At 44.5% G+C, this 20942-nt stretch overlaps 1 protein-coding gene across 3 annotated transcripts in view; it reads left to right on the top strand.

Annotated features, from left to right (window-relative positions):
- The window catches only part of SLC23A1 (solute carrier family 23 member 1), an 896619-nt gene that overhangs the window by 294441 nt on the left and 581236 nt on the right, over positions 1–20942 (top strand). For all 3 annotated transcript variants that reach the window (XM_029583351.1, XM_029583353.1, XM_029583352.1), the window contains exons 3-4: positions 6489–6646; positions 8393–8481. In XM_029583351.1, the coding sequence (XP_029439211.1) occupies positions 6489–6646; positions 8393–8481 (247 nt within the window). The remainder of the gene's footprint in view (positions 1–6488; positions 6647–8392; positions 8482–20942) is intronic.

A 20942-nucleotide genomic window follows, 5' to 3' on the forward strand; every position in this document is an offset into this window, starting at 1 on the left:
CAGACAGCTGACTTAAAGCAGCTGGTAGAGAAAAACGAGATCTTCTCAAACCATCCTGGTCATACCACCTGGTGCAACATGCTGGTGCAACATGACATAATTATGGCTCCTGGGGATTCCTGAGGCCAGGTGCCACATCATGGAGACTGAAGTGAAGGAGACGCTCTAGATCAGGGTAATAGAGGAGTCTAACAGTGAATGGTCTTCACCCATAGTATTGGTGCCAAAACCAGATGGGAGCATCAGGTTCTATAGGTTAACGAGGTCTCAAAACTCGACGCCTATCTGATGCCATGAGTGGATGAACTGATTGAGCATATGGGATAGGCCCAATTCATCTCTACCCTCGATCTTATCAAAAGATATTGGCAGGTGCCTCTCATGCCATTGGCGAAAGAGAAGACTATGATCCTAACTCCTGGGGGGCTTTTCTATTTGACTGTATTCCAATTTGCCCTTAATGGCACCCCTGCATTGTTTCAACAATTGGTTGACCGCCTGCTTCACTCACATCAAGGGTACACGGCTGTCTACTTGGATGATATTGTGGTCTACGGATCTGTTTAGAAGATAAATCTTGGCCAACTCCAGGCTGTGCTAACCAGTCTGAAGAAAGCAGGGCTAACAGCTAACCCTAAGAAGTGCTTACTGGGAGGGCAAGAAGTCCAGTATCTTGGCTACCCCTTAGGGAAGGCCAAGGTCCATCTACAGACCAGGACGATCGAGGTGCTCACTCAGGAGCCGGTCCTGCAAACAAAAGTGAAAGTGAGAGCGTTTCTAGGCCTTATAGGATATTACAGAAGATTTTTGTTTGTTTGTTTTTATTTGAAATCATTTTATTGTAAGCATAAACAATACAAACAAATACTGGTATACATGGAACTCTGATGCATACCAGGACAATAGCAGAGATCAAGTGCAGCTTACATTTACAATTCCCCCCCCCCCCCCTGTTCCCTCCCAAACTCCCCCATCCTCTCCCATGGATCACACTGATTCCAAACAGTAAAGCAAAGAGAAAGTAATAACATCAGAAACAGAATAATTAAGTCGTCCTTGCTAGATATATTGGCACACAGCAGAGGATACAATCATTGTACAATTAAGGATAATTAAATACCAGACTTCTTGCTTTAGGGGAGAGCGATTGGATGTATTTGTTCCAGATGGCTACAAATCTCAATTTACTTTTAAAAGATCAAGTAGAATCTACATTCTCCATCTGCATTAAAGCATGCAAACTATTTCTCCAAGCCCAATATGCAGGCGCATCTTTGTCACACCACACAAAAAGTATGTTGCGTTCGTGGACCCTTGGCCCGAGGTAGTGCTGGCTTCACTGTCGGGTGGTGAGGCCAGATGGGAAGCAGAGGCCAGCTGGAGCTTCATCACTACCAGCCTGTGTTCCCCATAGGTTGAGCCCTTGGGTACCGAGGCCAGATGGTCTTAGGTGGGCCTCTGCGTGGATGATCCCAGGAGTAGACGAGAGCATGGTTGCAACCAGGAGAGAGAGGCCAGAGGCCTGAAGCCAAAGGCGGCACTGATCCAGTCCAGTAGGCCAGGCTAGGCGGAGAGCATGGCCGGGCCTGGCCCAGGAGAGCGGAGGGATGAGGGGAGGTTGTGTCCGGGCCAGAGGCCAGAGGCGAGCAGCGGTAAGCGAGGTTAGGTCCGGTCCAAAGGTCAGAGGCAGGCAGCGGTAAGCGAGGTCAGGTCCGGTCCAAAGGTCAAAGGCAGGCAGTGGTAAGCGAGGTCAGGTCTAGTACAAAGGTCAGAAACAGGCAGCAGGAACAGGAGAACTGGAACAGCAACTTCAGGAACTCAAGCAAGCGAGAATGAGGAGACCCATTGTCAAGGCAAGCTCTGAGTGTCAGGGCTTGCCTTATAGCCTATAGCCTATAGAGTTTTTCTGTTAAATGTAAACTGAAGTGATTTGTATCTGATACAGGAACTCCGGTATATAAAAAAATAAAAAAATAAATAAAATAAATATATCCAGGACATGCAATGTCATCACTAGGGGCCGCAGGAAGGTTTCCTGCCATGGCCCCTTTAAATCTGGACCAGCGGTGCGCACGCACACCTAGGGGCAGGGACCAGGCAAGGCGGTATGGCGTTGCACCCTCACCGTGGTTGGGAGGCGGCCTATGCGGAGGTCGAGGCAATGGCATCCCTCCGCCGCGGAGGAGCTGAGGGGCAGTCCGGAGCCGAGCCAGGAAGCGGCAGTACCGCGATGGGATCTCTTGGGACCGGGAATTGTAACAGTCCCCCTTCTCCTTACGGCCCCTCCCGGGGGGTCTGGGCTTCCTGGGGTGAAGTGCGTGGAATTGTCTCAAAGGTTCTTTGTCCAGAATGTTGGAAACTGGCTCCCACAAATTCTCTTCGGGGCCATAACCCTCCCATAAGAACATAAGAACATAAGAAATTGCCATGCTGGGTCAGACCAAGGGTCCATCAAGCCCAGCATCCTGTTTCCAACAGAGGCCAAACCAGGCCACAAGAACCTGGTAATTATCCAAACACTAAGAAGATCCCATGCTACTGATGCAATTAATAGCAGTGGCTATTCCCTAAGTAAACTTGATTGGTCACCTTCTCTGGACTGCCTCCATCCTGTCACTGTCCCTTCGGAGATACGGTCTCCAGAACTGAACACAGTACTCCAGGTAGGGCCTCACCAAGGCCCTGTACAAGGGGATCATCACTTCCTTTCTCATAAGAACATAAGAAAATGCCATACTGGGTCAGACCAAGGGTCCATCAAGCCCAGCATCCTGTTTCCAACAGTGGCCAATCCAGGCCATAAGAACCTGGCAAGTACCCAAAAACTAAGTCTATTCCATGTTACCATTGCTAATGGCAGTGGCTATTCTCTAAGTGAACTTAATAGCAGGTAATGGACTTCTCCTCCAAGAACTTATCCAATCCTTTTTTAAACACAGCTATACTAACTGCACTAACCACATCCTCTGGCAACAAATTCCTCTCTCTATGCAGCCCAGCATTCTTCTGGCTTTAGCTATCGCCTTGTCACATTGTTTCACCGACTTCAGATCGTTAGACACTATCACCCCAAGGTCTCTCTCCTGCTCTGTGCACATCAGTCCTTCACCTCCCATCAAATACAATTCTTTCGGCTTTTCACTCCCCATATGCATGACTCTGCACTTCTTGGCATTGAATCTCAGCTGCCATATCTTCGACCACTCTTCCAGCTTCCTTAAATCCCATCTCATTCTCTCCACTCCTTCCGGCGTGTCCACTCTGTTGCAGATCTTAGTATCATCCACAAAAAGACAAACCTTACCTTCTATTCCATCTGCAATGTCGCTCACAAAGATATTGAATAGGACTGGTCCCAACACCGATCCTTGTGGCACTCCGCTTAACACCGCTCTCTCTTCAGAGTAAGTTCCATTTACCGTCACACATTGTCTTCTGTCCATCAACCAGTTTGCAATCCAGGTCACCACCTCTGCACTCACTCCTAAGCTTCTCTTTTTATTAACAAGCCTCCTGTGCGGGACCGTATCAAAAGATTTGCTGAAATCCAAGTAGATGACATCGAGTGCTCTTCCTCTATCTAATTCCTTAGTCACCCAATCAAAAATGTCAATCAGATCTGTCTGACAGGACCTTCCCCTTGTGAATCCATGCTGCCTTTGGTCCAGCAATTCTTCCAACTGTAGATAGTTCACAAATAGGTTATTTTAAATTGAAGATGATAAGGCTTGTCAAGTATATTTTCTCTTGTGATGATTTCTGTAACTTAGTGCAGGCTTTTCTTCTAACAACTTTGGATTACTGCATTTCTCTTTATGTTTGGCTCCAAAAAGTGCAAGTTAAGGACCTCCAAGTTCTGCAGAATTCTGAAGAATAATTGGTGTTGGGTGGTAATTAATGGGAGCACATTACCCCATTTTTTAAAGAGCTGCATTGGTTACCTATTGATCAGAGAATTTATTTTAAGCTTCTGGTTTTAATATTTAAATATGTAAATAGTGTAGCTCCCACTTTTTTAACTTAACTGTTTTCTCCTTATGATCTTTGTGTGTCTCACCATTCTGCACATGAGGTTTTTCTTAAGAATCCTTTGCAGGAAACTTGATGTCAAGCTTGTGAATTGTTGGGTCAGTAGTATGGAATACTTTTCCATTAGGTTTGCGTTCTTCTGATCTAGTAGCATTTCGTAAAAAACTAAAAGCTTATTTGTTTCAGGAAGCATTTGGACAATAGAAGCTGTATTTGCATGTTAGCTGGAAGAAACTGTTTGCGCGTTATTGTTTTACCTTTTTTTTTTTTTTTTTTAATTATGAATAAGAATTAAGATATGCCATACTGAGTCAGACCAAAGGTCCATCAAGCCCAGCATCCTGTCTCCAACAGTGGCTAATCCAAGTCACAAGTACCTGGCAAGTACCCAAACATTAAATAGTTCCCTTGCTACTAATCCCGGCAACAAGTAGTAGCTGTTCCCTATTAATTAATAGTAGTTTATAGATTTCTTCTCCAGGAACTTATCCAAACCTTTCTGTTATGGGCAGTATAAAATGTTTTTAAATAAATAAATAAACAAACAAACAAACAAACAAATAAATAAATAAAATAAAAGAGCAGCAGAGTCCATTACAGTTGAAGAAGAATAAGTGAGTATAAGTGTGGCAAAGGATAGCTGAAGTAGAGGAGGTTAATTGAAATAAAAATGGAGGAAATCTTAGCAGAATTAGACAGATAGAAGTAGAGCTAGGTTTGTCAAATGGTTTCCATATGGGTGTGAAGCACGAACTAGCTCAGTCTCCTGCCTGGACACCTTCAGAATGATCTACTGCTGTTAATATTGCGATAACGTTTTGGACGGTCCCTCTTAAAAAGAAGTTCTGCAGGGCAGCAAAGGCTGGGTGTCACAGTTGGTAAGCCCTTAGGTTGACACAGCCTAGTAGGTAAACCCACTAGGCCCACTAGACAGCTGATGGAAATGCCCTTGCTGGAACAGGAATTGGAGCTTCATCTGAACCAGTCCCATTCCCAGTAGGTTGAGCCTCTGGATTCCAAGGACTGGCAGGACTTAAGTGAGTGTCCCTCAATGGGTGGTATAGGAGAGTCCCTGGATGGGTGGTGGTCAGGGCTGTATCCAGGTCCAGGCCAAGGGTCAGGGCAGGTGGTGAGCTGACAGTATCCGGGTCCAGGCCAAGGGCCAGGGCAGGTGGAAGGCAAGAGAGAAATCATGGTCCGTAGTCGAGGTCAGTACCAGAGAATCATGCCTAGGCAAACAAGACACCAGGGGATGAAGCAGGGCAGGATGGACCAGACAGGACAAGGGAGACAGGGAAGACATGGATGAGGTAAGAACACAGACAAGACAAAGAGCGGGGTACAAACAAGGCAAGGCATGAACTAAGCAAAGGTTGTGTAAACAAGGAGACACGAAGAGCACACACACTACAGGCTAGGCAGGAGACATGTTGCTGAGGCAAGGTATGGAACATGGCTGGGGTTTAAATACCCAGCCATATGACGTCATTGCTGAGTCCCGACGGAATAGTTTCCCATCACAGGGCCTTTATATGACAGCACACTGTGCACATGTGCACCTAAGAAGTCTGCAGGAGGAGTGGCATGGAAGTGCCCTGGCCGTGTCAATGGCATCTTCGGCATTTGGAAGTGAGCAAGGCCGGTAGTAGGGTTGTCCCGCAACTAGCAAAAGGTTATACATGGTTGGGGGAAGTATTTTATTTATATATAAGCTACATATTTCCTAAATGTCAGGTTGTTATGTATTAGTGTTTGTATACTGTTTTATTATGTATTATTGATATAAAATAACACAGCGTTAAATCAATAATATATAAGAACACAGTATATAAATAGATAAATAAAAGTACTTCCTCCAATCTAGTGTAACGTTTGGCTGGTCTCAGGATGGCCCCGCAACCAGCTGCACTCACTCCCAAACACCGAAGATACCATTGCTGTAGCCAGGACCCCGTCATGCCACTCCTCCTGCAGTCTCCCTTAGGTGTACCATTATTTAAAGGCCCCATGGCAGGAAACTGTTTCATTGGCATTGACGTCTCACAGCTGTGTATTTAAACCCGAACCACGCTCAATACCTTCCTCAGCAACAAGTCCCCTGCCTGCAGTGCATGTTACTCTTTGTATCTCCTTATTTACCCAGCCTTGTGCCTTGCCTTTTCTCTCTGCCTCTGCCTTGCACTTGCAAATGTTAGATACCAATGTAGTGTTTAGACTTTATTAGTGTATCATGTCTCTTAAATAATATGTTTAATATTTTCTTTTATTGTACTCACATATTTTGAATGACTTAATATGATAGTTAATATGCAAACTGCTTTGATTTGTATTGACAAGGAGGTATTAAATAAATAAATACACAGTGATTGGAAAGGAGGGGAAAAGGGCAAGTGACTATTTTTTAAAGGTCTAGGTCTCTCTGTCCTCAGAGTGGTGATTTCTGCCTTTTTGTTTTATAGCACTACCTGACCTGCTTCAGTGGCACCATTGCAATCCCATTTCTCCTTGCAGAGGCTCTCTGTGTGGGCAAGGACCAGATTACAATCAGCCAGCTCATTGGGACAATATTCACCGGGGTGGGAATTACTACCTTAATCCAGACAACAATAGGAATCAGGTTTGTTTTGTACTGATCTTGAGCAATCAATAATAGCAGAATTAATTATAATATTCTCAATAATAACTGGAAACAGCCTGTGATTTGAGTCATTTTCTGTCAGCTTGCACATTTTAACAGTAAGTTTCAAAGCCATCTCTATGGGTAAAATGTATTTATTTATTTATTTATTATTTATTTATTTAGCATTTTTATATACCGATATTCATGTAACAGGTTACAAATCACCTCGGTTTACATTATAATAATAACCATTGCATAAGAATGCATTACATTGAACAGGGATGAATCAAACTTGGATCAGTGAAGTTGGGTTTAACATAGAGGTAAGAGAAGGAAATTTAACCAGCGGGCCGGGTGCTGACATAGGAGTATAGCCAGGTGTCTAAGAGGTGACACTGGTAATAGGTATTGAGGAGGAAAATTATTAACTCGTCTGTAAAGTGCGTGGCTTGTTAGTGAAGATGGTCTACTATCGAAACCGTAAGAGGTTCCGTGGGTCATCAGAGTTAGGTGAAGGCTTGGCAGAACAACCATGTCTTGAGTCTTTTTAAAACAGTGCTTTTCCCATGAAAATGAACTTTGGCAAAACTGCCTGCATAATATGTGGGTAAAAATATGCACAGAGCCTATATATACATACTTAAACATTTTTAAATGGCTCTCAAAATTATTTGCTGTATGAAGGCTTGAACATTGGGTGTTATATATTTTGCAGGCATGAGAACAGCCAAGGATGTGATGCACTAGCTTGTTTCTCTAGTTAGTGACTGCTATTCTATGGCCAGTTTGTTTATATTTGGTTATTGCTTTCCATTTTTTCTTTATATTTTTAATAATGTTTATATTTAATTTTTGTTTGTTTTATGTTTTATGGTTATATTTTATGATTATGGATGTAGCATTGTGAGCCACTTGAGTGCAGCATATAAATGAAATGAAATAAATATTTTTACCTGCAATTGGAAGAGGCATTCTTATGAGTGGGCCTGGAGTAAGCTTTGGAATTACATACACACTTTGGCATTTGCTAAAACAATCTGCCTACAAATTAGCAGGTATATTTGTGTGTGGGTAGCTTTGGTAGGGTCATTTTCAAAGAGAAAGTTGCCTTTACATCAATGCATGTATTTAGCAAATTGCCCCTTGGAAGGCATTTCCATGGGTAAAATGCCCTTCTATCCACAGAAATGGGAACTGATTACTGGCCACCCTCAGTGCCTTTTTATACACCATGCATATTTTTCCCACATTATGAAAGACATTCCTGGGGGATGGGTAGATTAGATAACTCACACAGTTTTTGAGTGAACTACATACATTGTCAGTATTTTTTTGTGATTATTTCTTGACTTGGGTGTCTTCTGGGTAGAAGGTGAAGAATCAAGTTTGATAAATAAATACAATAAAAAGTGAAATTACCTGCAAAGAAAGCAGCAAAAAATCTCTGCTGGGGTAACTTCTGAGAAGACAATATCAAAGCAAAGCTACCTGCTCATGTCTGCTTTGTTAAAAATTACTCATGATATTTGCACCAGTGTGGGTATTTTGCTTTCCTGTTTGCATACATAGAGAAAGTAAAACAAGACATATTGGTATATTATAGATCTGTCGGTGCTTTTGGCCTCCCTTCCCTTTCCCTTTTGGGCTTGCATGCTCACAGACTAACTCAAAAGGGCAGTGTGGTGCCTGCCTACCCCTGGTAACAGCCCTGCATATTAACTGGTCTCTTCCTTATCCCTGCAGGCTCCCCCTCTTCCAGGCCAGTGCCTTTGCTTTCTTGGTACCTGCTAAAGCCATTTTAGCCCTGGACAAATGGAAATGTCCTCCTGACGGTAAATTATTTATTTTGTTTAAAATATGATTATAATTTTATTTATTAAAAATTATACAGTAGGAAGTAGATTTATCTGTGTTTTGTCCCAGCATTTTTCACATTGAAATTACTGGGAGTGTGATGTTTTCATTATTGAATTTGGAGCAATTTTTGCATATAAACAAAAATGGAGCAAGTGTTTGATAAATCTGCTGCCAAGTAAGAATTGTGTGTGTTTAGGGAGAATAGACTTTGAATTAATTTTGTGAGATAATAATAATATGTTAGAATTTGTTTGCAAGTGTTAAGAATATTGTGTGTGTGTGGGGTGGGGGGGGGGTGGAGAATACTCTTTGGATTAATTTTGTGAGCTAGTATAAATTAGTATTTGTTTGCAAGAATTAGAATTGTGAATATTTAGGGAGAATAGACTTTGGTTTATTTTTATGAGTTAGTAAAGTTAGTATTTGAAAGTATTAGAATTATGAGTTTGCAAAGGTCACATACTTGATCTGAAAACGTGAGAATACTAGGTCTTTGGCAACTAGATACTAGTTTGATTCACCACCTCCTCCCTAAATCTCCCACCCTCACCACTCATATTATTTATTATATAGATAATCCCCCAAAGTAGGAGGAAAATAGTCAAAATAACACTTGCCGAATTGCACTGGCTGCCAATAGAACAAAGAGTGCACTATAAAACACTATGCACAATTCACAAACTGATAAACGAAGAAAAAGCAGACTACGCCTACACGTCTCACAGAGAAATCTCAGATCAGCTAATAAAGCTCTACTACCCATCCCATCAATCAAGACAGCAAAACTGACCCAAGTCAGAGAACGAGCCCTATCATTAGCCGGACTAGCACTATGGAATTCATTGCCACTGGAAACAAGATTACAGAGAGATCTAAAACTCTTTAAAAAAAGTTTGAAAACATGGCTTTTCAAGAAAGCATTTTACAAAGAGAATGGAGATTCTGAAGTCTAAATGAACAAGCTAAAGTCACCGTATACCACACCTATTAGTATACAATATCATTTTTACCTAACATTATAATGGAATAACTTAAGAGTTCTGTAGTAAATAGTGCAATGGTTGTATGGTTTCCTATTAACCTTTAAAAAGGACAAGATACAGATCACACAACATATACCTTATATTATGAATACTTGTTACCGATAAATATTCTGGCACATTGTTAGTAAGAATTTCACCAAATATATATTTACGTGCCTCATTGTAAACCGTTGTGACGGTGCTTTACTAAACGACGGTATAGAAAAGGTTTTAAATAAATAATTTAGAATAACATACAATTAATCCTGATTTTAGTGATTGACTAATTTTAGTGTTGTCATTCACAAATAACATGTCACCTAGGCCTAGATTTATCAAAATGCATTAAATATCACATGCGATAGGAAAAGGGGTGTGTTTTATGGTAATAGGCAGTTTATTGCAAAGTGCACTAATACCTATGTGAAATGCTAACCTTTTCACACTTTGTGATACATTTTGGAATTGTTGTTTTTCCTGCATACAACCACTGGGTGGACCATTTTTAGTAGTTTTGAAGCTCCTGGAGAGCCAGCCTAGCTATCAGGGCCCTCCTTGGGGGGGAGGAAGAGAGAGAGAGCGAGAGAGAGAGAGAGAGCCTAGCCATAATGCCCTCACACTAGATAGGTATTTATATCTCTATGGGATGCCCACCTAGAACTTGTGGTTAGGTTTAGGTATTAGTGTACAGGTTAGGGGCCACTTTGACATTCAAAGTGAGACGTACGCTTGTGAAGATTTGAGGACCTTCGGAGTGAGGAAACTCACCCAAAGATGATATTTGTGCAATGTTCTCTCAACCTAGCTTGATGGACTCTCTACCTGGGTAACATCAAGATAGGCTGAGAGAACACTGCATAAATCTCATCTTTGGGTGAGTTTCCGTACTCCGAAAGTCATCAAATCTTCACAAGAGAGCAATGTACTGTTCATACGTCTCACTTTGAATGTCAAAGTGGCCCCTAAGCCCTACACTAATATCTAAACCTCACCTCAAGTTACTAGGTGGGCTTCCCATAGAGATATAAATACCTATCTAGTGTGAGGGCATTATGGCTAGAGAGTGTCTGTGTGTGTCTATGTCTCTGTCTCACTCTCTCAAACCAGTATGTGCAATAAAGCCCTATCACACAGCCTAATGCTAATGAGAAAGGTGTAGTTAGTCATGCAATAGGGCTTTGCAAAACTGTGAGCCCAGCTGACTCCCACCCCTAACTCTTCCTCTGTTGGGTTTGAGGCATAGTGTGGACTCTTAGTTAAAGTGGAGATGACTCCTCCCATAAGAACATAAGAAATTGCAATGCTGGGTCAGACCAAGGGTCCATCAAGCCCAGCATCCTGTTTCCAACAGAGGCCAAAACCAGGCCACAAAAACCTGGCAATTACCCAAACACTAAGAAAAACCCATGCTACTGATGCAATTAATTGCAGTGGCTATTCTCTAAGTATAATTGATTAATAGCCATTAATGGACTTCTCCTCCAAGAAATTATCCAAACCTTTTTTGAACCCAGCTGCACTAACTGTACTAACCACCTCCTCTGGCAACAAATTCCAGAGCTTTATTGTGCGTTGAGTGAAAAATAATTTTCTCCGATTAGTCTTAAATGTGTTACTTGCTAACTTCATGGAATGCCCCCTAGTCCTTCTATTATTCGAAAGTGCCAAGAACCTTCACTTCCCAGGTCACTCTCGCAAGTTGTGCCCCAAATTCTGTGGTCCTTTTCCCGTGGCAGAACGAATAGGCTTGGTGTCCTATAGGCTTCGCCTCCCATCATCGTTATGTATCCACAACGTGTTTCACGTATCCCTTTTGAAACCTGTGGTGTACTCTCGTTTTCATCGTCTTACTCCTGATGATATCGCAACCTCTTCTCCTGAGGAACCTGTTTACCAAGTACACGAAGTATGGGATGTGCGCTTTCACAATCGTTGATGGGAGTATTTACTTGCATGGGAGGGCTGTGGCCCCGGGGAAGACTCCTGGGAGCCTGCAAGGAATATCTTGGACAAGTCTCTGCTGACTCAGTTTCACTTGGATAATCCCGGGAAACCCGGTCCTCTTCGGAGGGGGCGTAAAAGGGGGGGTACTGTTACAGTTCCGGTCATTAGGGTGGTGACCGGGCACTTACCTCTCCCTCCCACGCCGAGGACCGCGCCGCAGAGCGCCCGATTCGCGGCCTTCCAGGCCGCATGGCAGCGGCATCTCCACAAGGGAGACGCCGCCGAAGACTCCTCCCCTCGTCGGGGGAACGTGCGCGCGCAGGGGCCAGCGTTTTCAGCGTCAGCACCCGGATGTGCTGACACGCCTCCTATGACGTCAGACACCGGGTAAGGGGATTTAAACCGGGGACCGGGGATTTTCTAATTGCCTTGCAACGAGGTTCCTTCTTTGAAGTACTAGTTGCCGTTCTGTCTACCCGGTTCCTGATTCCTGCTGCCCGTCTTGGATTCTGCCTGCTTGACCTTGATCCTTGCCTGCTGCCTGGTTCCTGGACTTCTGCTTGCTCTTGCGGTTCTGCTTCTGCCTGATCTCTGCCTGCCTTGACCTCCGGTTCGTGACCCTGACTTCTGCTTGCCTGCCGCCTGCCTTGACCCCCGGTTCGTGACCCTGACTTCTGCTTGCCTGCCGCCTGCCGCCTGCCTTGACCTCCGGTTCGTGACCCTGACTTCTGCTTGCCTGCCACCTGCCTTGACCTCCGGTTCGTGACCCTGACTTCTGCCTGCCTGTCGCCTTGACTCCGGTTCACTCTCCTTCCCTGGATTTCTTCGGTTCTTCGCCTAAGTCCCAGCGGTCCGGGTCCCTACGGGCTCCTCCTGGGGGGACCTCGGACTTCCAGGGTGAAGACTCCTAAGTTCTAGCGACCCGGGCTCCCACAGCTCCTCTGGAGGGGTCACGGGTTTCCAGGTGAAGCTTCGTCAACCCAGTGTGAGTTCTGCCTCCCGACCGTTCCCTCCGGGTCGGTCGGCCTAAGGATCCACTTCCGGATTTGGACAGTCATAACAGCCCATGAGCCTCAGAGATATTGAGGGCCTCGCTGAGCCATGTCACTGTAAAATCAGGCAGCGCCCTATCTTCTAACGTTTCAGAGAGGCCTATTATTCTAACATTGCAGTGACAAGATCTGTTTTCCAGATCATCAATTTTAAGCTAAGCTTTTTATCGCTGCCAATTTTATCAACATTAATTCAATTTCCAGGGTTTGCACCCTTTCATCCACACTTGTAAGATGGTCTTCGACCTCCTGGATATGTTTGGTGTTTTTGGTAAATAACTTTTGTACTTCAGCACATTTTTCATAAATTTTCTCAAATCTGCCATCTAAGGCCATGATGATTTGTGCCGCAATGTCACTTACCCCCTCAATCTGAGCGCTGGGTGAGGGAGGATTACTGGTGCTGTACACCATTTTGCCGATCGCCGGCTTTCCTTTCTTCCACCGGTTCATCTTAAAGGACATAAAAGTTTGTATCTATCCCCAATGTTATCCAAAAAGTGGAATCCTCAAATGCTAAAGTCACTGAAGATACCCGCAGCAGTTAAATCGCCGAATTCAGGGTCGAGATGCACACGGATTAGGGAGTGGGGCTCTAGAGCCGTGAAGAATCACATCTTCACACTTGCATCTGTTGCGCCCATCAGTCGCAGGTGGCTGCGACCTTTGCTGCTCACCTCATTTTGCCCTGTAGCTCCAATTCTGGCAAAGATGGCCACCACTGCCTCTGCTCACCGATCTCCCTGGCGTCCCCGGGATGGCGTGGGCGATCCTGGTCGCCATCTTGAATGTGGTGTAACTTAGGGCATGCGCGCGCCTGCCTCCATCTTATCCACGTCATGGCAGGAACATCGGGGGCGTCCCCTTCGCAGATGTCACTGCCTACATGTACTTAAGCCTACCAGACCTTCCTACCAACGAGTTAGCAAGGATTCCATCTTGCTCAATTCCTTTTCTCTGAGACGCTTCGCCTCGCTGTTCCTGCATTCCTGACTAAGTGACTCAGGTACCTGCTCCTCGGGGGCCTTGCTGCACTCAGGGCTATCTGCTCCACGGAGAGCCTTCTCTGTAAGTCTCACCTTCACCAGCTTAGTGAGTACCTCTCGCTACTTCTATGGACGACCCTTCAGTGTTCCTGCTCCGGGTCGCTGTGGCTGCTACCACAATATCTCAACTGCAACACTATGGAGTGAGTACTGGACCTGATCGACAAGAACATTTTGGGGAAGGGGGAGTCTCTTCCAAAGGGATAGGCTCCACCTTAACCAGGGTGGAACCAGACTGCTGGCGCTAACTTTTAAAAAGGAGATAGAGCAGCTTTTAAACTAGAACAAAGGGGAAAGCCAACAGTTTCTCAGCAGCGCATGGTTCGGAGACAGGTATCTTCAAAGGATACTAATGATGCATTAGAATTAGGGCATCCAGACAGTGAGGTTCCAATTATAAGAAAAGTAGTTCAAGTGCCTGTAACTAAAAACTCAGCTGAGCTAAAAAATTCTAACTTATCCCTATCAATTAAAAAGCAGAATGAAAATACAAACAAAAAACAAACTTTGAAATGTTTGTATGCTAATGCCAGAAGTCTAAGAAGTAAGATGGAAGAATTAGAATGTATAGCAGTGAATGATGACATAGACTTAATTGGCATCTCAGAGACATGGTGGAAGGAGGACAACCAATGGGACAGTGCTATACCGGGTTACAAACTATATCGCAATGACAGAGAGGAGCACCCGGGAGGTGATGTGGCGCTTTATGTCCGGGATGGCATAGAGTCCAACAGGATAAACATCCTGCATGAGACTAAATTCACAATTGAATCTTTATGGGTAAAAATCCCTTGTGTGTCAGGGAAGACTACAGTGATAGGGGTATACTACTGTCCACCTGGTCAAGATGGTGAGACTGATAGTGAAATGCTAAGAGAAATTAGGGAAGCTTACCAAATTGGTAGTGCAGTAATAAAGGGAGACTTCAATTACCCCAATTTTGACTGGGTAAATGTATCATCAGTACATGCTAGAGATATAAAGATCCTGGATGGAATAAATGACATTTTTATGGAGCAATTGGTTCAGGAACCGACAAGAGAGGGAGCAATTTTAGATCTAATTCTCAGTGGAGCACAGGTTTTGGTGAGAGAGGTAACAGTGGTGGGGCTGCTTGGCAATAGTGATCATAATATGATCAAATTTGAATTAATGACTGGAAGGGGGACAGTAAGCAAATCCATGGCTCTTGTGCTAAACTTTCAAAAGGGAAACTTTGATAAAATGAGAAAAATTATTAGAAAAAAAACTGAAAGGTAAAAAATGTGCAAGAGGCATGGTCATTGTTAAATACCATGGTAGAAGCACAGTCCAGATGTATTCCACACATTAAGAAAGGTGGAAAAAAGGCAAAACGATTACCGGCATGGTTAAAAGGGGAGGTGAAAGAAGCTATTTTAGCCAAAAGATCTTCATTCAAAATCTGGAAGAAGGATCCAACAGAAGAAAATAGGATAATGCATAAGCGTTGGCAAGTTAAGAACATAAGAACATAAGAAATTGCCATGCTGGGTCAGACCAAGGGTCCATCAAGCCCAGCATCCTGTTTCCAACAGAGGCCAAAACCAGGCCACAAGAACCTGGCAATTACCCAAACACTAAGAAGATCCCATGCCACTGATGCAATTAATAGCAGTGGCTATTCCCTAAGTAAATTTGATTAATAGCCGTTAATTGACTTCTCCTCCAAGAACTTATCCAAACCTTTTTTGAACCCAGCTACACTAACTGCACGAACCACATTCTCTGGCAACAAATTCCAGAGCTTTATTGTACGGTGAGTGAAAAATAATTTTCTCCGATTAGCCTTACATGTGCTACTTGCTAACTTCATGGAATGCCCCCTAGTCCTTCTATTATTCGAAAGTGTAAATAACCGATTCACATCTACCCATTCAAGACCTCTCATGATCTTATAGACCTTTATAATATCCCCCCTCAGCCGTCTCTTCTCCAAGCTGAACAGCCCTAACCTCTTCAGCCTTTCCTCATAGGGGAGCTGTTCCATCCCCTTTATCATTTTGGTTGCTCTTCTCTGTACCTTCTCCATCGCAACTATATCTTTTTTGAGATGCGGCGACCAGAATTGTACCCAGTATTCCAGGTGCGGTCTCACCATGGAGCGATACAGAGGCATTATGACATTTTCCATTTTATTCACCACTCCCTTCCTAATAATTCCCAACATTCTGTTTGCTTTCTTGACTGCTGCAGCACACTGAACCGACGATTTCAATGTGTTATCCACTATGACACCTAGATCTCTTTCTTGCGAGGTAGCACCTAATATGGAACCTAACATTGTGTAACTATGGCATGGGTTATTTTTCCCTATATGCATCACCTTGCACTTATCCACATTAAATTTCATCTGCCATTTCGATGCCCAATTTTCCAGTCTCACAAGGTCTTCCTGCAATTTATCACAATCTGCTTGTGATTTAACTACTCTGAATAATTTTGTATCATCCGCAAATTTGATAACCTCACTCGTCGTATTCCTTTCCAGATCATTTATATATATATTGAAAAGCACCAGTCCAAGTACGGATCCCTGAGGCACTCCACTGTTTACCCTTTTCCACTGAGAAAATTGACCATTTAATCCTACTCTCTGTTTCCTGTCTTTTAACCAGCTTGTAATCCACGAAAGGATATCGCCTCCTATCCCATGACTTTTTAGTTTTCTTCGAAGCCTCTCATGAGGGACTTTGTCAAACGCCTTCTGAAAATCCAAATACACTACATCTACCGGTTCACCTTTATCCACATGTTTATTAACTCCTTCAAAAAAGTGAAGCAGATTTGTGAGGCAGGACTTGCCTTGGGTAAAGCCATCCTGACTTTGTTCCATTAAACCATGTCTTTCTATATGTTCTGTGATTTTGATGCTTAGAACACTTTCCACTATTTTTCCTGGCACTGAAGTCAGGCTAACCAGTCTGTAGTTTCCCGGATCGCCCCTGGAGCCCTTTTTAAATATTGGGGTTACATTAGTTATCCTCCAGTCTTCAGGTACAATGGATGATTTTAATGATAGGTTACAAATTTTTAATAATAGGTCTGACATTTCATTTTTTAATTCCTTCAGAACTCTGGGGTGTATACCATCCGGTCCATGTGATTTACTACTCTTCAGTTTGTCAATCAGGTCTACCACATCTTCTAGGTTCACCATGATTTGGTTCAGTCCATCTGAATCTTTACTCATGAAAACCTTCTCCAGTACGGGTACCTCCCCAACATCCTCTTCAGTAAACACCAAAGCAAAGAAATAATTTAATCTTTCCACGATAGCCTTATCTTCTCTAAGTGCCCCTTTAACCCCTCGATCATCTAATGGTCCAACTGACTCCCTCACAGGCTTTCTGCTTCAGACATATTTTAAAATGTTTTTACTATGAGTTTTTATCTCTACGGCCAAATTCTTTTCAAATTCTCTCTTAGCCTGTCTTATCAATGTCTTACATTTACATTTTACTTTTACAGAGACAGAAGGGGGAGGAGTGAGCCCGGCCGAGCAGAGCTCAATTGGTCGGTCCTGGCCGCGGCAGCGGCCGCGAAAGCAATTTGCTTGAGGCACCCTACCTCCGCAGAGCCTCCGGAAACCCGAGCCCCTGGTAAGATTCTAGGTCAGGGTCGCCGCAACAGACTTCCCGGCCCTGGACGAGGCTCCCTGCTGCCGGCAGCCATGAGACCTGGCTCCAGTCGCAGGCTGCCGCAGCCGGCGATCCTAACAAACATCTATCTCTGGCCTACCCCGTGCTGTGCACCACTATCGAAGCTACCACGCACAAGAACTACCAAGAAGCAAGTATTTCCAGGTTACCCCGCTCTGCGGACCACTACTGGAGAATCCATCTTAGGTCTTCCTACTCAAGGACTGAGTTTACAAACCCGCTCCTTTTGTTTCTCTTTGCTGTATAATAAATATATCTCTGACTCCTGTGTCCATCACTGCTGAAAGTCCGCCTGTCGTGGAGAGTCCCCACAGGGCTCCTCCCTGTGGGTGGAGTCAGCTCTCTCCATGACCCAAGGGCCCACAAACCAAGTTCAAGTATAGCAGATTGCTAACTCCATGGACCCGGCTCAGCTCTCAGCCTTACAGGCCATCCCTGGCCTGGCCTGGCCCAACGGATTTCGGAGCAACAGAGGACTTTGGAGATGTCGACTACCTCCTTTAATCAGCTGAACGCCAGACTGAATACTCTCCTACTTCTGACCAGAATGCATCGCCTCTGGTGGTTACCGGACGTACTACAGTTCCTTTGCCTGCCCCTACTCGTTTCTCAGGAGACTCCCTATTGTGTAGGGGCTTTCTAAATCAGTGCTGTATGCATTTCTCCTTACAACTGCTGTACTTCCCTACTGCAGTTACCAAGACGACGTATAGCTTGTCTTTGTTGGATGGAAAAGCCCTGGCCTGGGCTTCACTATTATGGGAACGCAATGATCCAGTCCTGAATGACTTGCCTGGCTTTCTGACTCTCCAAGTCTGTATTTGATGATCCTGCATACCAGTCTGTAGCCGGTTCAGCACACCTTCACCTCCAACAAGGGACTAAGCCACTCCCAGACTACATAATGGAATTTAAAACCCTGTCTTCTGAACTTCTTTGGGATTCGGGTTGTTTACAAGCTATCTTCTTAGAAGGCCTCAACTCCCGGATAAAAGATGAACTTGCCGCACCTAAGTTGCCTGACAAAGTTCTCTTATGGACCTCGCTGGATGGATTGACCGTCGTATATGAGAGCAATCTGCTGAGATAAAACCTCTCAAGAGATATTCCTCCGGAGGTAATCGCCCTCACTCCTTGCCTTCAGCTCTGGTCCAGGCATTATCTAATCCTGAAGAAGAAGACGAACCCATGCAATTAGGGCGTAGCCACTTAACCGCCAAAGAGAAGCGCTTTCACAAGAAGATGGGCCTATGCATGTTTTACGGGAGAACCGGCCATTCAGTACAAACCTGTCCCATCTGTCCGGGAAACATGCAGACCTAGGATCCTCCGAAGGACTCTTCCTAGGTCTGACTGCACCATCTCCTCTACTGACTCTCCCGGTCTCCATCATCTCTGGGCCTCTTGAATTCGCCACACAAGCACTAGTCGATTCTGGTGCAAGTGGGAATTTTATTCTGAAAAGATTGGTAGAGCACCTACGAATTCCTACCAAATCAGTACTCACACCGCTGGTTCTGTCTTCCATACATGCCGAACCATTGCCAGGAGATGTCTCGCTCACCACACAACCCATTTGCCTACACACTAGGTCCCTGCATACCGAGACCATCACATTTCTGCTATCCACCCATGGTTTCAAGACCATTCTCCCCAGTTCAACTGGTCTTCAATGGAATTATCACAATGGGGCCCGACCTGCCATGACAGATGCTTGAAAAAAGTAACCCCATTACCATGTATGGCCACCACTACTGCTCTCCCTGGTTTACCACCGCAGTACACGTCATTCAAGATGTATTTTCCAAACAAGTAGCTGATGTGCTCCCACCACACAGATCATTTGACTGTGCAATTAACTTGAAGCCCGATACAGAACCACCCAGAGGAAGAGTTTATCCACTCTCATTATCTAAAACTGAGGCCATGTCAGCCTATATTCAAGAAAATCTACAGAAAGGATCTTTTTTGTCGGCAAGAAGAATGGATCCCTACCCCCTTGCATTGACTATAGAGGTTTGAACGAAATTACCATCAAGGATCGGTATCCTTTACCATTAATTTCAGAGTTATCGGCTCCAAGGCGCAAAGATCTTCACAAAGTTGGATTTAAAGGGCGCTTACATCCTTGTCTGCATTCGTCAAGGAGACGAGTGGAAAACGGCCTTTAATACTTGCGATGGCCACTTCGAGTATTTAGTGATGCCATTTGGCCTGTGCAACGCCCCGGCCATATTTCAAAATATGATGAACGATATCCTGCAAGACTTGTTATATCAGTGTGTGGTCGTATACTTGGATGACATCCTCATCTTTTCCAGTGATGTCCAGAGCCACCAAGCAGATGTCATCAAAGTCTTGCAGAAGCTGCGGGATAATTGTCTATACGTCAAGCTTGAGAAGTGTGCTTTCCACCAGGTGTCTGTTCTTTTCTTAGGGTACATTGTGTCCAACAAAGGCTTCCAAATGGACCCCCAAAAAACAAAAAGCATGCAAGACTGGCCTCAACATACTGGTGTTAAAGCTCTCCATCGCTTCCTGGGCTTCACTAATTATTATCGCACATTCATCAAGAATTACTCGATCTTGACAGCGTCACTTACTGCCATGACTAAAAAAGGAGCCAACCCTTCACAGTGGTCTCCGGACGCCGTCACTGCCTTCCAAGCCCTTAAGGAGGCATTCCTCAAGAAAACTTGTTTATGTCATCCTGACCCTCATCGGCCATTCATCATCGAGGTTGACACCTCTGATGCTGGCATAGGGGGCCATGCTCAGTCAGCACAGTGATATGCATACTCTTCATCCCTGCTCATTTTTCTCCAGATGCTTTTCTCCAGCCGAGAGAAATTATGGTATTGGTGACAAAGAGTTGCTCGCTATCAAGCTTGCATTCGAGGAATGGTGCCCCTGGCTAGAAGGTGCACAACACCAGATAACAGTGTTCACTGATCACAAGAACATGGAATATCTACGTCATGCGCAGAGACTCAACCATCGCCAAGCCCGATGGTCATTATCCTTCAACAGATTTGATTTCTTGCTCAAATACCGTCCTGCTGATAACAATGTCCGGGCAGGCGCCCTCTCATGCTCCTTTACACCTGAAGATGTTCCTGACGCACCCTGTCACATCATCAATCCAGAGAAGATAGTTCTGGCTGCTACCCATTCTGTTCCAGCTGGTAAAACAGTGGTCCCTCAGACACTATGGAAGAAACTTCTGAACTGGGCTCATGACTCCCGGTTAGCCGGCCATCCTGGACAGGCCCATACTCTTGCCACCCTACAACGCTTCTATTGGTGGCCATCTATGAAAAAAGACATCCAAGCATACGTTGAATCCTGCGCTATCTGCATCAGACAAAAGCCTCCTGCCGGTTGCCCTTGGGGTCTCATTCAGCCGTTACCTGTTCCAGATGAACCATGGACACACATCACAACTGATTTCATCATTGATTTACCGCCTTCAAGTGGGAACAATATTATATGGATCACTGTGGACCGCTTCTCAAAAATGGTGCACTTCCTGGCATTACCCAGACTACCATCTGCCCCAGAACTTGCTAAGCTGTTCATATGGCATATATTCCACCTGCACGGCATTCCTAAACACATTGTTTCCAACAGAGGTGTTCAATTCATCGCCAAGTTCTGGAGGGTGCTGTGTTGTAAATTTGACTTCGCCT

This window comes from Rhinatrema bivittatum, chromosome 18 (genome assembly GCF_901001135.1).
Source record: "Rhinatrema bivittatum chromosome 18, aRhiBiv1.1, whole genome shotgun sequence".
NCBI lineage: Eukaryota > Metazoa > Chordata > Amphibia > Gymnophiona > Rhinatrematidae > Rhinatrema > Rhinatrema bivittatum.